Source organism: Salvelinus sp. IW2-2015, unplaced genomic scaffold, assembly GCF_002910315.2.
Source record: "Salvelinus sp. IW2-2015 unplaced genomic scaffold, ASM291031v2 Un_scaffold1596, whole genome shotgun sequence".
NCBI lineage: Eukaryota > Metazoa > Chordata > Actinopteri > Salmoniformes > Salmonidae > Salvelinus > Salvelinus sp. IW2-2015.
In genome coordinates this window covers 120,724-137,703 of record NW_019943019.1, presented here as the reverse complement: position 1 = coordinate 137,703, position 16,980 = coordinate 120,724, and the positions used below count along the sequence as shown (strand labels likewise).

The 16,980-nt window shown below is 43.7% G+C and overlaps 1 protein-coding gene across 8 annotated transcripts in view; it reads left to right on the top strand.

The window, feature by feature from the left end:
* The first annotated feature begins 3,668 nt into the window (after positions 1-3,668).
* Positions 3,669-16,980, top strand: part of LOC112071365 (matrix-remodeling-associated protein 7) — a 29,087-nt gene continuing 15,775 nt past the window's right edge. The window contains exons 1-3 of one of the 8 annotated variants that reach the window (XM_024138815.2): positions 3,669-4,345; positions 13,607-13,853; positions 16,639-16,723. In XM_024138815.2, the coding sequence (XP_023994583.1) occupies positions 4,007-4,345; positions 13,607-13,853; positions 16,639-16,723 (671 nt within the window). In that variant the 5' untranslated portion in view covers positions 3,669-4,006. The remainder of the gene's footprint in view (positions 4,346-13,606; positions 13,854-16,638; positions 16,724-16,980) is intronic. The other 7 variants (XM_024138818.2, XM_024138817.2, XM_024138820.2 and 4 more) reach the window with 7 other exon arrangements.

The following is a 16,980-nucleotide window of genomic DNA, read 5'->3' as shown; positions in this document are numbered from 1 at the left end:
TGAGAGGAAGCAATTTTAAGATATTTAGATGTACACCCAGACATACCTTGACGCTAACCAGATCAAAGTTAATAAATTATTGATGAGTTAATAAATTCTTTTTTCATGCAGCAACGTCTTAGTATGTTTCATTCTACATATCCATAGTTTCATCCCAATTTATCAGAATCCCTTTACAGATTGTTTATAGATTTTCAACTAAATCAATAAATTGTTCAACTAACTATCCAAAACCATTGGCCTACCCTTAGCCCTTACCTTAACCCCATATCAGTAGTGTTGCAGTTGTTAGTTTAATAGTTTTAGCATCTGTAAGATTACTAAACTGGTACCTGTGATGGTAGTTGCCAAAGCAAACCCTAGTGAATAATAAATACTGAGGAAGCAGTGAATCTGCCTGTGATAGTGTCAAATTGGGCAGGGCATTTGAGAATGGGATATTCAGTGATCTGAGTACACACACAAACAGTTTTTCATGGACATTGTGAACATCGTAAGGGTAATACAGTGCCTTCAGAAAGTATTCACACCCCTTGACTTTTTCCACATTTTGTTGTGTTACAGCCTGAATTTAAAATGGATTACATTTACATGTGTTTGACTGGCCTACACACAATACCCTGTAATGTCGAAGTGGAATTATGTTTTCAAAATCTTTACAAATTAATAAAAAAAAATGGAAAGCTGAAATGTCTTGTCAATTAATATTCAGCCACTTTATTATGGCAACCCTTAATTTCAGGAGGACAAATGTGCTTAGCAAGGCACACAATATGTTGTGTGGACTCACTCTGTATGCAATAACAGTGACTACCTAATTTCTGTAACCCACACAGATTCAAGACCAGGGAGGTTTTCCAATGCATTGCAAAGGGCACCTATTGGTAGTTATTTTATTTATTTTTTATTAATAAAAAAAAAACTGACATCGAAAATCTCTTTGAGCATGGGGAAGTTATTAATTGCACTTTGGATGATGTATTAATAAACCCAGTCAATACAAATATACTGTACAGGCGTCCTTCCTAATTGAGTTGCCYGAGAGGATTATTATTATTTCTCCACCCGGCACAGCCAGAAGAGGACTGGCCACCCCTCATAGCCTGGTTCCTCTCTAGGTTTCTTCCTAGGTTTTGGCCTTTCTATGGAGTTTTTCCTAGCCACCCTGCTTCTACACCTGCATTGCTTGCTGTTTGGGGTTTTAGGCRGGGTTTCTGTACAGCACTTTGAGATATCAGCTGATGTAAGAAGGGCTATATAAATACATTTGATTTGAAGGAAACTGCTCAGGTATTTCGCCATGAGGCCAATGGTGACTTTAAAACCCCCTAGAGTCAATCTAAGTAACATAATACAAAAATCCCCATCAAAATCTGTCAGGTTAAGCTAGAGATATGTTTTTTTTGTTGCATGGGCTGCGTCTCAGTCCACTGCATCCGCCTATGTGACCCTTCCACATCTGTGGTTGAAAGTGTCAGAGCTACAGCACAGTTTATCAGACCAGAAAACGTCTGTAGCATCTGAATGGTTTGGCCTACAACCAATGTTCCCTCTAATTGTTTTCGGCACTGAGCAAATTTCAGGTCTGCTGAGTGCAAACTTGAACATTGTGAAAGTTCTGTGCAACTTCCGGTGCGCGTATACTGTGAACACTGAGGCTGTACCCACTTTAAGTTACAGTTTTAACAGTAATCTGTGGACTTCAGGAAACAGCAGAGGGAGCACCCCCCTATCCACATCGACGGGACAGCAGTGGACAAGGTGGAAAGTTTTAAGTTCCTCGGCGTACATATCACTGACAAACTGAAATGGTCCACCCATACAGACAGTGTGGTGAAGAAGGCGCAACAGCGCCTCTTCAACCTCAGGAGGCTGAAGAAATTTGGCTTGTCACCTAAAACCCTCACAAACTTTTACAGATGCACAATTGAGAGCATCCTGTCGGGCTGTATCACCGCCTGGTTCAGCAACTGCACTGCCCACAACCGCAGGGCTCTCCAGAGGGTGGTGCGGTCTGCACAACGCATCACTGGGGGAGGTGGATATAAATAATACTCTGAGCAAAAGAGAATGTTTTGGGATTTTCACCCTCCAGAAATTATTCCTGAAAGGTCTTAATGATGAAATGACCATGCATATTATGTTGTAAATGTGAACATGAATTAATGCCATCACGTCAGATTACTCTGACGTTTTGTCTTGCACTGTACCAAATGATTTATGAAAACTTACTTGTCCTCATTGTGGTTTTATAGACGTGTATAATACGTACAGACTTTATTAGAATAGTTATGAAATGCACATTGTTATATTTTGTAACACTTGCTTATTTTCCCTCGACTCCAACCCCATTTTATGCATTGGACCGATGTGGGTGGAGCGAAGTCTACATAAGGGTACAAATTGTAAACACTCACAAAAGCTCTGACGAAGGCCTTGAGGCCGATAAGTAAAGCTTAATTAATAAAGAGCAGTGATACTAGTAAGAGTGGTGTGCAGGTTTCTTCTTTTTTCTCACCTATCAGCTGGTTCATTCCTACAATGTGGTGGTGCCTTTTGGACCTCATAACTTTTGGAAGAAAAAATGTAATGCAAGTATTCTATCAGAAAAGGGAAATGTTTGACTTTTCAAAAAAACATATTGGTCAAGCTCAGGCACTTCATTTTTTTTAGGTGCATTTTCCAACCTGTAAGGTGCATAATCCTAACAGGGTGGAACCTAACAGGGTGGACATTTGGAGCCTAAATTAGCCATAGCTCTGCGAGTGAGAAGATTGAGCTAGCATAATGGTGACCACTTGAACAGGATTTTAACTTCTCTATCGCACATTTTTTTAACATTTAGAAATGTTGCTAAATTTCTCTATAATTTAGCCCAACAGGGTGGAAATGTATGAGTGGGACATACAGACTAACATGAAAAGTGGAAAAATATATAAAACTGAGTGTTTATATTTATTTAGCTTTGCACCGTTGTTTTCACACCAAAGACATGATGACACTTCCTGAATGTGGTGTCATCATGGGAAGGGGTTGTTTTCTTAAATGGAGAATTACAACAAACTAACAGGGTGGAAGGTAATATCAGGGACACACAGAAAATATAAAATAATAATAAATACAATAATCATGAAAAAAACTTTATTGATAAGAGAGAATTTAACTAGGACTATAAAATAATGAAGAAAGATTTTAAATATGTTATGGCTGATACTGTTTCGTGGAACTTGATGAATAACACCCAGGGTCATGGCAAAAACGCTTACCTCCACTGAAACAAAGTGTTCAAAATGCATAAAATTCCCTTTCAATATCCATATTTTTTGTGTTTTTAATTAAGGTAAAGGACACCTGACCTTATATTTAAAGCCTTGTGGAATCCACATTTTAAACTTAATAAGAAGTGATATTTCCTTGGGACAGAAAAGGAAGGCACCGCAATGTAGGAATGACCCAGCTAATACAATCATATGAAAATTGCTGTTCAAAACAACTGGAGACTCGGAACTCTTCGACTTCAGTGAGTTCAAGACAACTGGAGACTCGGAACTCTTCGACTTCAGTGAGTTCAAGACAACTGGAGACTCGGAACTCTTCGACTTCAGTGAGTTCAAGACAACTAGGAAAAAACGAGCTCCGCCTGAGAAAAATAGTTTTCCAGGTTCCAAGTTCTCTTGAAACCACCGTTATAGCAAGCTGGTGCCCGACGGCACAGTCTATGACGTTGCACGCAACCATTGGTTGATGAATGCAACGTCTGAGGGGAACTCGACCGAAATTACGCTCAGCTTTATAGCCTGCGTTTACACCAGCAGGTTTATACGATTGTGTTTAGTGGAAGCGCGGTGAGATGATCTACAGTGCGCGCGGGACTACACTCTGACCTACACACCAGCTGGCATCTGCAACAAGAAGGACAATTTTGCATGTACACATAAAAATTATATTTATTACATCTGCAGAAAACATAACAATTGTCAAGTGAACCTTAAATAATTCTACCATCATGGAACTTGACGCGTCTATCATTCTCCCTGCGCTCTTCTTTACCATTCTTGCTGTTGTCTTGGCAGCCAAATTCATCCCCAAAAAACTACCAGAGGGGCAGAAGAAGAGGGTTAAAGTAGGCAACGGAGACGACATTCCTCCTGCCAGAGCATTGACACCTGCAGTAGGAGTAGTGGAAGTACCAAAAGTGGAGATAGTACCAAAAGTGAAGGTACCCCCACAAGTGGTAGAAGCTGAAGTTCTAACCGAGCCAGTAACAGTTGCCCCAGTAGTTGAAGAGATCAATGTTGCAGAAGATGAGACAGTTAAAGAGCCTGAAATTATCCCGGAGGTTCAGGTAAGATATTCTGTTTAGCTTCATTGAAGTGTTATGAATAGAACATCTGGGCATAGGTAATTATTAGACTAATTGGTTTGAAGGTGATGAAGTGACTCGTTGGCAACTCTCCAGAACTTCATGAACTGACCACAGCCTTTGTTGCATAGTACCTGGCCAGAAAACACTGCAATTGCTCTACTTTTAAATTGAAACTATTCTAAATCAATATCGTTTTAAATCAAATTTTGTGTAAAGTTGTGCCATTTACGCACTGCTTAGGCAGTCATTTGCAACATCACACATCAAACCCAGCCCATACAGCCTTCTCTGTTATGAGAGACATAACTTTTCTCCGTTGCCTGCTATATGGGACCCAGCCAAGTTGTGCTGCTGCAGCCCTGGGGCTGGGGGAGCTCACTGGCGAGTCTACATACAGTACGAATGGCATGGCACCTCGTGTTGCTGGCTTTCTGAGGGGCTAGATTAAAATAACATGGTGTCTGTTTTATCTCTCCACTTTTATCACCATCAGCATCAGTTCACATCAATGATCTGGGGCTGGGCTCTCATTTACCACATTAGAAAACCACCATGCACTGCTCCTCTCTGCACAAGATTGAAGTCTAATATTATCTACAATAACATGTGTGTGTATGTTTTACCGGTTCCACATCATTGATTTGGCCTCTCATTTACCATGTTGGTAGCTAACCTGCACTACTCTACTCTGCACAAATGTAATTTAAACTGCATATTTACATTTTAACTGGAGGTATAGAGTTCTAAAATCACTAAACCTTTGCTCTGCGACCGAGGCTACATCTTGGAGCTGTGGAATTTGGGGCTCCTTCCTGTGCTGCTTGCTTTGCTAAAAGTGTTCCCTTATCATTACCCCAACCCTCTCTCCCCCTCTCCTCTCCTTCATTCCCTCTGTCTGTTCGTGTTTCTCCTGTATGTCTGTGTGTGCTTAGCAGCAGAGGCATGCTCTGTGTCACGTCCATAGTCTTCCCTTCTGTTTGAACTTTACATTTCTGTTCCTTAATCTTCTCTCACTATCACTCTCCTGTGTTGTTTTGGGTGTGGGGGTCAGTGTAAGGTGCTCATAAATGTGTGTTACTGTCCTGGACACACCCCCTTCTCAAACCCTATAGACTAGCATAGACCCTATAGAGCAGCCGCTATAGAGCAGCCGCTATAGAGCAGCCGCTGACAAATGTAAAGAGAAACATTAAGATCAGAAGCCAACACACAGTCATTCTTCCATATCCTCACTATACTCCATCAACAGTATTGAACAGTACTTTCTCCATCAAATGTTCAATGGCACATTGCCATAGACAGAGGGTAACAAACAAGGAAAGAGAGTATTGAATATTCAGCAGTCTTTTTTTGCTTGTTATGGGTCGGGTCTGCAAACCTTTTTAACGGTACCCTACAACTATAGTAGTCTGTGAATATGCCACATGTTATCGTGGCCCCGTCAAAACCAGAAAGGAAACAATCTCCACTAAAGCCCATTATTCCATACTCAAGCTGTAGCAGCATTGGAACATCGTGTGTGTGTGAGCACACGTGTCGTGGAGGAGCACACAGTATAACATACATACATGTACACAGACACGTCAGCCTATAGTGACCAATCAGGGGCCATGACTTATTAACTCCCAGTATCCAGGCCTTGTCAATGTCTGTATTGTGTTTTGAGATTAAGACTTCCCCCTTCTCTCCTCAATGCTCCCCACTTAACTATCTGGTGATATATTTATTTTACCGTTATTTTACCAGGTAAGTTGACTGAGAACACGTTCTCATTTGCAGCAACGACCTGGGGAATAGTTACAGGGGAGAGGAGGGGGATGAATGAGCCAATTGTACACTGGGGATTATTAGGTGACCGTGATGGTTGAGGGCCAGATTGGGAATTTAGCCAGGACACCGGGGTTAACACCCCTACTCTTACGATAAGTGCCATGGGATCTTTAATGACCTCAGAGAGTCAGGACACCCGTTTAACGTCCCATCCGAAAGACGGCACCCTACACAGAGCAGTGTCCCCAATCACTGCCCTGGGGCATTGGGATCTTTGTTTAGACCAGAGGAAAGAGTGCCTCCTACTGGCCCTCCAACACCACTTCCAGCAGCATCTGGTCTCCCATCCAGGGACTGACCAGGACCAACCCTGCTTAGCTTCAGAAGCAAGCCAGCAGTGGTATGCAGGGTGGTATGCTGCTGGCATATATGCACTCTATAGATGTGTCAGGGTTGGCCTTAAGGTAGCAGAGATACTGTAGTATGCTTCTGGCTGAGATTGATGAGCAGTAAAGCAGCATTCTTGTTTTCCATGTTCCAATGGCTGCGACACTCTACACCCTGCCCCCATAAACATCCTTTCTTGTTTTCCATGTTCCAATGGCTGCGACACTCTACACCCTGCCCCCATAAACATCCTCTCTTGTTGTACAGTCAGAGTTCAGCTAGCGTTCTATGCCTCAGGCTTGAATGTCATCATGTTAATCAAGTGTTGTATTTGCTCGCCTCTTTTAGCGATACATCTTCCATGAATTACTGTATCAGGGAGGAACAACACAAATGTTGATTGTGTCTTTTCACAAGTGTGACTTTTTTGCTTTATTTAAATGAACATGTAAAACACTCAAGAAATTGTTTACAAACCCAAAATGTGTTGCAGATGTTCTTCTCTCTCTGCACCTTCCATTCTAACCTCTTCCATCGTGTTGAAACACACTATAGATGTGAATGTGTCTGGGCCTGCTAGCTAACTCACTGCTCACGCTGAGAAGGCAGAGATACACAGGCAACAGCTGGAGACAGCTGTTCTTTTGTCAGATGCAACTTGGAGGACACTGTTATCCAGAAGTAGTTTGCTGCCTGWCYAAGGCTGTTKACGTGTTTTTATYCAGGCAAAACATTCTTAGTATATAAGGGCCAATGTATGGTACCCTTTGAGTGCTCATTGGGTAAATCCAATGTTTGTCAGTTGTCCCATGAGGGTAGTTCATAAGTAAKTCWGAMTTATCTTAAGACAGTACACAGTGGGAGTTATGTGTATAGTACACAGACTACAAGAGGAGACTAGGGAGTGTTTCTCAGAACAGTCCTCAGCTCTCTTGTGTGTTCGTCAGACTCCTAACAGTAGCCTGTGATGGAATCTGCAGGGCTGCTTACTCATTGGTCAAGCTCTCCGCTGACCTAACTCTTCTGGTATTTCCCCTCGTTTCTCTGCCTACCTACCTCTGCATGCACGCTGGAGCTACAGTCTGCTCTGGGCCCTGTTGTCCTTCCCTTTTCCAGCTGGACTTCACAACCAGATCCAGGCAGGCACCCATCCCCATGAGAAGACAATGCCATGGCTTCACATCACATTACAACTGCTAATTCCCCTCTGTAACACGGGCATTGGCCCATGACAAGAAGTTGGCAGTTGGCACTGACACTGTAGTGGGCACTGACTCCCTCTCTCCCCAGCTTGACTGACCATAGAGCTGAAACTCCGGTGTCTTTTCTGGCCGTGTTGGGCCCTGCGCTGTGCGCTAGACAAGTCAACACAGAGGAATGGAGGAGGTCTGCCCAGTGACGGAGTGAGAGGGGGAGAGAGGAAGCATGAGGGAGTCATTTCCATTCTTAAAAGGTTAGCCAATCCCCCAGTGAAAAGCTAAGAAACAGCAGCTCTTTGTAAGTTCATTGGCCAGGCCTGCACAGGCCTCTTGGCAGGTAGTTCATCTTAAAAGCTACCGTCAACTGCAGTGCTGTATACTGTATGTCTAAACAGTGCTGGTTTCTATACAGTGTTGGTATGTATGGAGGAAGTCATGGTGGGTTGAGCTGTTTCCTACAGAAGTGTTGCTGCTCTGGCTCTGTATTGTTCTGCCAAAACAACAGATAAACTGTATCTTGTGATTCACTCTTTTGATTGCCGTCATGTGGCCTCAATCATTGAGGATGTTCTTACTTAATAAAAGTCAGCTGTTTCGGATAACAGAACAAGGGCAAAACTATTGTATAATTTTAGTAATAATCAAACATATCCCAAGTCAATCATTATTTGTGAGAATCAACATTTGGACTCAATTCAGAGCCAATAACATGCTGAAATGAAACCTCACCCACGGTCTCCGGTCCAGTGGTGATGTCATCGATCGCACAATGGAGTAGGATCTCATTCCTGCAGGCCGCCACAGCACACTGTGACCATTGACTGCCAGGACACAAAGCTGTGTGTGTGTTTGTGCCTGTTAACATCACCTCTATTAGCAACACCCTATGGCTAGCTCTGCACTTGAGAGTTCTGAACACTAATTGGCTTCATGCTACCCCACCGGATGTTCCTCGCTGTATAGCTCCACACATTGTCGAGGTATGTCTGTCGTTGTTTCATTCATTGGTAATATCAGCCACCGATAAGGCAGTGGCTTTGGGGGAACAATGTGTCTGTGTGTACGCAGAGACACAGAGCAYGGGTGGGAGGTTGCTGAGACAACAGGACACTATTCCACCCCAGATGRCTTGGCCCATTGCCCTGAYCCTCTTTTCAGGGGATTGTCTGATGGACTGCAACAACATGACACAAACAGCCTGGTACCCCCTGGTCATKTCAATGGAGGAAGAGAAGAGAACTGGCATGGACAATGTAAAGGAGAGGGTACAATACACCCAAGGGGCTTCAGCTGAATTCTCAGCTGATGCAGTTTTGATGTGGACAGTAAATACACAAAGTTCATCCCGCTACATCAGAGGTGTGGTATCAACACCACCCTTGCCCAACACCCACTCAAGGGGCGCGGTAGCACTATAAGTTCCCTGGGGCAGCTAGAATTTCACTTGGCGGGCCAAGGGCCCTACCCCAACAACTCTTAAGAGGTTCTCCAGTGAGACCAATGCAGTTTATCACCCTTCTGTTTATTGTTGCTATAAAGGTAGCCACGTTATTCAGTATCCACTTGCAGAGGTATCATTCTCTTCTGCCTCCTTCACTGACAGTGGTCTGTGCATCGTTGCAGATGCCAGGTATCAGGTATCAGGTGTACACAGCTATGCAGCTGTCTATTTACTACCACAAACCGATGCTGGCAGTAAGACCACACAACGAACTGTATAGGGCCATAAACAAACAAGATGCACATCCAGAGGTCGGCGTTTCTCGTGGCCGGTGATTTTAATGTAGGGAAACTGAAATCCATTTCATTTGTATTTTTTTGCATATCACCTGTGCAACTAGAGGCGGCAAAACTCTTGATCAGAAACACATACAAGACCCTCCCTTTGGCAAATCAGATCATGACTCTATCCTCCTGCTTCTTGCTTATAAACAAAAACTAAAATAGCAAGTACTACTGACGTGTTCAATACGAAGGTGGTCCGATGAAGCGGATGCTAAGCTACAGGACTGTTTTGCTAGCACATACTGGAATATATTCCAGGATTCATCCGATGGCATTGAGGAGTTTACAACATGAGTCACTGGCTTCATAATAAGTGCATCGACGACTTCGTCCCCACAGTGACCGTATGTACATACCCCAACCAGAAGCCATGGATTACAGGCAACATCCGCACTGAGCTAAGGGTAGAGCTGCCGCTTTCAAGGAGCGGAACACTAATCTGGACACATAGGAAATCCCGCTACGACCTCCGATGAGCCATCAAACAGGCAAAGCATCAATACAGGACTAAGATCGAATACTACTACGCCGACTCTGACGCTCAATGGATGTGGCAGGGCTTGCCAACTATTATAGATTACAAAGGGAAACTCAGCTGTGAGCTGCCCAGCGACGCAAGCCTACCAGACAAGCTTAAATGCCTTCTATTCTCACTTCGAGGAAAGCAACACTGAACCATGCATGAGAGCATCAGCTGTACCGGACAACTGTGTGATCTCGCTCTCCGTAGACGATGTAAGACCATTAAACAGGATAACATTTACAAGGCCGATGGGCCAGACGGAATACCAGAACGAGTACTCAGAGCATGCGCCTCAGGAGGCTGAAAAGATTTGGCATGGACCCTCAGATCCTCAAAGTTCTACAACTGCACCATTGAGAGCATCTTGACTGGCTGCATCACCGCTTGGTACGAAAACTGCAAGGTGGTGAGTATGGGGCCAAGCTCCCCGCCATCCAGGCCCTCTATACCAGGTGGTGTCAGAAGAAGGCCCATAGAATTGTCAAAGACTCCAGTGACCCAAGCCATAGACTGTTCTGTCTGCTACCACACAGCAAGCGGTACCAGTTCACCAAGTCTGGAAGAAAAGGGACCATGAAGAGCTTATACCTCTAAGCCATAAGACTGCTAAACAAGACTGCTGAATAGCTAATCAAATGCACTGGCTCTATGCACACACTGGACTCTACCCCCACACACACACATACTTACACTGACACCCCACACACACACACATACACACTACATGCGCCCACCCAAACATAACACATGCAAACATGCAAACTGAGCTCACATACACACACACCCATACACACACTTTCACACTTACCACATACACTGCTGCTACTGTCTATCTAGTCGCCTAGTTGCCTAGTCACTTTACCTCTATATGAACATAGCTGCCTCAATTACCTCATACCTCTGCACATCGACTCGGTACCGGTACTCCCTGTATATAACCGTTATTGTTACTCATTATTGTTATCAACTGTTTATTCCTTGTGTCACTATTTATTCCTTGTCACTATTTCTAAGTAAGCATTTCACTGTTAGTCTACACCTGTTGTTTACGAAGCATGTGACAAATACAATTTGATTTGATGTGCTCATGCTGTGAGGTCATGGCCCATACACGCTAAGACAAAAAGGTTCTACCTGGAACCAAAAAGGGTTCTCCTATGGGGACAGCCGAAGAACCCTTTTGGAACCCTTTTTTCTAAGAGTGTACTGACCCAAAATGTGGGTCAGTACGTGAGTGCATGTCAGTGGATGCCACATTTACAGCATGAGGTCAGAAGTCAATGTCACTGTATGAGCTGAGTGAGGGGTTAATTGGACAGGCAGTTGTTAACAGGGCCCTAAATCCTCTGCAAACCATCTTACAGCTCTTGGACTACGTTTGGTGTCTGGGTGGTACAGACACCGTTAGAAAAATGAAAGTTACTTGAGGAGCCTAAGAGATGATGACTGATGCAGAATGGAATAATGACCTCATACACTTCTACTTGAGAGAGCTCTCTGACCAAATTAGGAGATGTAAAAATMGAGTATTGGTGATGATGCTGAATCTTAGACTTACAAAATGTGAGCAATGCATCATCTCATTCTAAATCAGTGGTATTCAAGGTCAGGGGAACTGCAGTGGGGTTTTTGAGGAAATGTATTTGTTGGTTTATTTTCATTTTGATAAGAAATCAAAATGCAATGAATGGAAGTTTATTTGTTAATATAAAATCTACATTTAACGATTTTAAGATTGTGTCATTACATTGGTGGTAGGGTGGMGTCGCGAGAAATTCTGTCCCAAAAAATGTGGTCCCCGCTGAAAAGGTTTGAATACCATTGCTCTAAAGGGATTCTATAGACCTACATTCAGCCCTATTATGACCCTGAATAAGATAGCTTTTGTCAATGTGTGAGTTGGGTCTTATGCATGGAGTATTTTGGTGTTTAATAGCTGAGGAATTCAGTGACAGAGGGGAAGAGGCTGTTGGTGGGTAGGTCTGCTAAATGGATTCCATTCCAGTGACTGGGTGTGAGTAGTCTAAAGAGGGCTGCTCAGGGTTAGGCTATGAGACACAGTTGGGCCTGGTAGAATCCATGCCCCTGTCCTGCTCTGTCTACTACCATTTGTTACTGTGGTGGGTTAGTCGACATGTCCATCGTCATAAAGTCTGCTCCAAGTGGAGGGGTAGGGTTGTGACACAGGTGGCCATGAGCTTCCTCTGCTAAATTTAATATACACTTTAAAGTCATGTGGACAATTTATACAGACACAAATATGAACCGCCACAGGCAGAAATGTCAACAAAACATTTAATATTTTGATTAAATCGCCTTCAGCTTCTTTCCTTCACTTTGTCACTTTGGTCTTCTACATTTGTAGAATTTAAAACTACTTTAGAGCTGGACTTTACTGTAAATGAGCACCCTACTTATACTCGTAGTTCTAGGCTTTAGCCATTGTTACTCTGATCAGAGGTGACAGGAGGCCTCTGGCAGCGCGTCAAGCCCTGAGCCCACTGTGTCCCCATATGTGACCTCACTGTCTCTCTGTGTCCTCACTGTGAGATMAGTTCTCCCAAGTATCAGACACCAAAAGCATTAAAATATATTTTTGTTGTGTGTGTGTGCATGTGTGTGAGTTCCTGCGAATCCAGTTCTGTCAGGGCTAGGGAAAGTTCTGGAGAGGGGGGGGAGGAGATGGATTGAAGGGGGGTTTATTTGTGCCTGTGTCATTGGCAGGCGGCATACAGAGAGGACACAGCCACTAAACAAGAACCTGAAAGAGAGCTGCAAATGACAGCTGTCACTCATAGAAGAACCATTACAATGTGTCAAGAGGTTATCACGTCCACAGAGCTCAGCAGTTGAGTCAGCAGTTTGTAGAGGTTTGCACAAAATATGCAGGTTTTACATTTCAGCATGTGATGGATGATATTCTGGGTCATGTCCCTCCAGCACCAATTTCAGAGCAGAAAAAAGCATTTTCTACTTTTTATAGAATGTGGGATGCGATACCGTTTAAGTATATGGCCATATTTCCCCACCATAGACCTACTCCTTATAGACTGGGGCAATTTGGGATACTATGGGGGTGTCCTATTGCTGTCTTWAGTGACAATTTGACAGACACTCCCTCTGTATTTTTGCATGAGTTCTGCTCAGTGGTTCTATTCTTGGCAGTTTCCCAAAGTCAGTACTGGTTGAGCTGATGAGTTCTCATATACAATCACTGGGCTCAGTCATCTCTGTCTTATATTCCCCAGGAGGCTATGCATGACAAACAACACTCATCCGTTCTTATTGTTATTACCGTGAGCAGTTGGTTCCACTAATGTAATTGTCTTAGGTACTATAGAAACAAGTCTAGCCTAAAGCTCTGCTATATTTAGAACCTAGGACTGCTAGGTTGGGAATACAACACAATTCCCTATTAACCTACATTAGCCGCTACACTGACCATTGAAGGCCATTGGAAAACAAAGTCATGTTCGTGGTCAGATTTCTTGCTCAATATTAATCACAATTCCATTGTTTTAAACAGCATTTCAGGTGTACAGTAGATTATATCTGTTATACACTTTGTCCCTGCAGGCTGTGCCAGAGCCCGTGGTTGAGCCAGAACCCGTGCCTGAGCCCATCACTGAGCCAGAGCCCATCCCAGTCGTTGTTGAGGAGCCCATCCTTGAGCTCATCGCCGAAGCTGAACCTGTATCTGTTGTGAAGGAGGTCCCCGTCAGAGAGCCCACCCCTGAGCCAGCAAGGGAACCCAAGCCAGCGAGGGAACCCACCCCTGAGCCCATCTTCGTGCCAGAGCCAGAGGACCTTGAGAGCAACGGTAGTATGTTTTAATCGTTTTTTGGTGTCAGCTAATTGTCAGCTGTGGGTACAGTCAGTCGTACAAAAGCAGATCAAGTTTGACTCCCTGAATGGATTGACATTAGCAATGACTAACTGCATCAAACCAACCTGAAAGGGCCCCAATGCATTAGCCAGCATTAACCGGATGCACATCACTGCATACCCAGTAAATCCTCATTTAAACTGGATCTGGGGTGGCTAGCAGATACACTGGCTTGTATATACACTGTGGGGGTATATCCTCCACTGACACATCCCCTTGCAGTCTTGAGACTTTCCCTCCTTTTACTGGAACTGAGTCGTGCATTCAAACCAGCCACCATTTTGTCTTTCAGTCAGGTCTTTTCTGATCCCTCGAGGCCCCAGGTCTCCATTGAGGCAGGTCTCATTTTGCCAGATTACAGTAAGTGTTTCCAGGTGAGAGGTCAGGCCTCCCTGGAATACTGTACAATACAGCCACACAAACACAAGAYCTTTGTGCCTACATGGCCTTTTATACTGTCACGTATATATCTGACTAGGTTTCGGTTGGACGCCTCCTTTTGTTACAAATTATTTGTAGACTGCAAATTGACTGCAAAAATCCCAAACAAATACTGTATCATATTTGACTAAAACATAATAACATAGTATACGATCACATAACTYTATATCTCTCTATTATGAGTGGCAATACTTTGGAACAGATTTTCAAAATTAAAATAACTTGGAACTGATTTGCTGTTGTTTTGTAAGTCCAACAATAAAAAATTAAATATGCATGTTTTTATTTTTTTGCTAWAAGAACTTGGGTGGACAAATAAAATCACCTGTGGGCCAAATTCGGCCAGAGGGCCACCAGTTGGGGAACCCTGCCTTACAGTATATCCTCACTGAATAGCATACTGACCACTGCTGCTGCTGCTAGCGGGCAATCATCACTGTATGTGTGTGCAGGGGAGAACTCCAGGACAAAACATATAGTAAAGCTGCCGTTTTGCATGTTGAGATGGTAAAGGGGAAACATGTGGACTTTGAGGCCAAATTTGATCTCATGTCTCCACCTCACCAACAGTTAACTGTTGATTGACAGTGAAACATGAGTTTCATTAAGTGACATGGATGGATGATCTGTCACGCCCTGGCCATAGAGAGGTTTTTATTCTCTTTATTCTAGTTTCTTTATTTCTATGTTTTCTATTTCTTTGTGTTTGGCTGGGTGTGGTTCTCAGAGGCAGCTGTCTATCGTTGTCTCTGATTTGAGAACCATACTTAGGTAGCTCTTTTTTCCACCTGTTTTGTGGGAAGTTGACTTTTGTTTAGGGCACATAGCCTTTAGCTTCACGGTTTGTTTTTGTAGTGTTTGTTGTTTTGTTCGGCGTCTTTTTCCAAATAAAGAGAAAATGTACGCTCACCACGCTGCACCTTGGTCCTCTRCTMTTAACGGCCGTGACATGATCACTGTAGGGGAGTTTGGTTTTTAGAACAAACTGGTTAGCAAGGAATGTACATTGATTATACAAAACATTAGGAACACCTTCCTAATATTGAGTTGCACCCCAGCCCTTTTGCTTTCAGAACAGCCTCAATTCGTCAGGGCATTGACTCTACAAGGTGCCGAAAGCGTTCCACAGGAATGCTGGCCCATGTTGACTCCAATGCTTCCCACAGTTGTGTTCAGTTGGCTGGATGTCCTTTGGGTGGTGGACCATTCTTGATACACACAGGAAACTGTTGAGCGTGAAAAACCCAGCAGTGTTGCAGTTCTTGACACAAACCGGTGCGCCTGGCACCTACTACCATGCCCTGTTCAAAGGCACTTAAATATTTTGTCTTGCCCATTCGACCTCTGAATGGCACACATACACAATCCATGTCTCAATTGTCTCAAGGCTTAAAAATCCTTCTTTAACCCGTCTCCTCCCCTTCATCTACACTGGTTGAAGTGGATTTAACAAGTGACATCAATAAGGGATCATAGCTTTCACCTGGATTCACCTGGTCAGTCTGTCATGGAAAGAGTAGGCATTCTTAATGTTTTGTACACTCAGTGTATTTATTGCATCATTTGAAGTTGACAGTTACCTAAGGACAGAAAATGAACACTAGTTCACCGTCATGCAGTTCCATGGAGCTACAACTATGTGAGGTCTTAACTCTTGTCATCCTGTGATCATGTTTAAGATCTCTATGTACCCTTTCAGATGTTACATGAAACACCACATTACATCTAATTATTGAGCTTGTATCTTCTCGGTAGAATGGACTCCTTGAAAAACTGAACAGTGTCTCTTTCACTATCAGACCTGTCTATAGGATATGGCCTGGTTTGTACCGCTGTCTGTATCAGTAAAGTGTATTCCTCTAAATGAGAGACAAACTGCCTCACTAAGACACGGGACTGTTGGGGTCTGGTTCCACCAATAGCACAGTGTTGTAATGTCACTCTGTGTACTGTAAATGGAATCAGTGACGTTGGTTCACATAAAAGTGAATCAGCCATCTGACTCTGAATTMAATTACAGCCACACYGTCKCTKTRGGCTCRGTTTTGACTGTACTCTACRACTGTGTGTCCTTCCTGTAATCCTGATATACTGTAGCAACAACAGGACTGTAACTAACAGCCACYGAGGTCCCAGAGGACTTAYAWYTRRMSKYYARWTRTATCTGTGTGTGTGCATGRGTGCGTTRGTGTGAACATGCACGTGTGTGTACTGTATGTATGAATGATGTGTAAGTGTGTGTTGACCATGGTCCCTCCTGTTTTCTCTGACGTGGCATCAGCTGAGGAGGTGCACTTTACCCCAGGAATGAAGATTAGCAAGTTGGAGAAGCTGATGACCAAGGAGGAGATGGAGGAGGAGCAGAGGTGAGTGCCCCCCCCTCTCTCCCTACTGCCCCCCTTCTCCTGGCACTGTAGCATGACTCCAGTTAACCTATCCTCCTACTGCATGCCAATGCAACCACCTTCTCCCTCTCTTCCTCCTTCCCCTATCCTGTCCTTGTGTGTTGACCTGGCATTTAGGTGCTATGACAACATCTATGACACATCTATGACAACATCGGAGGTGGTTGGTCACACAGTGGACAGTTAAACCAATAACCCACCAAAGCAGTGAGGGACTT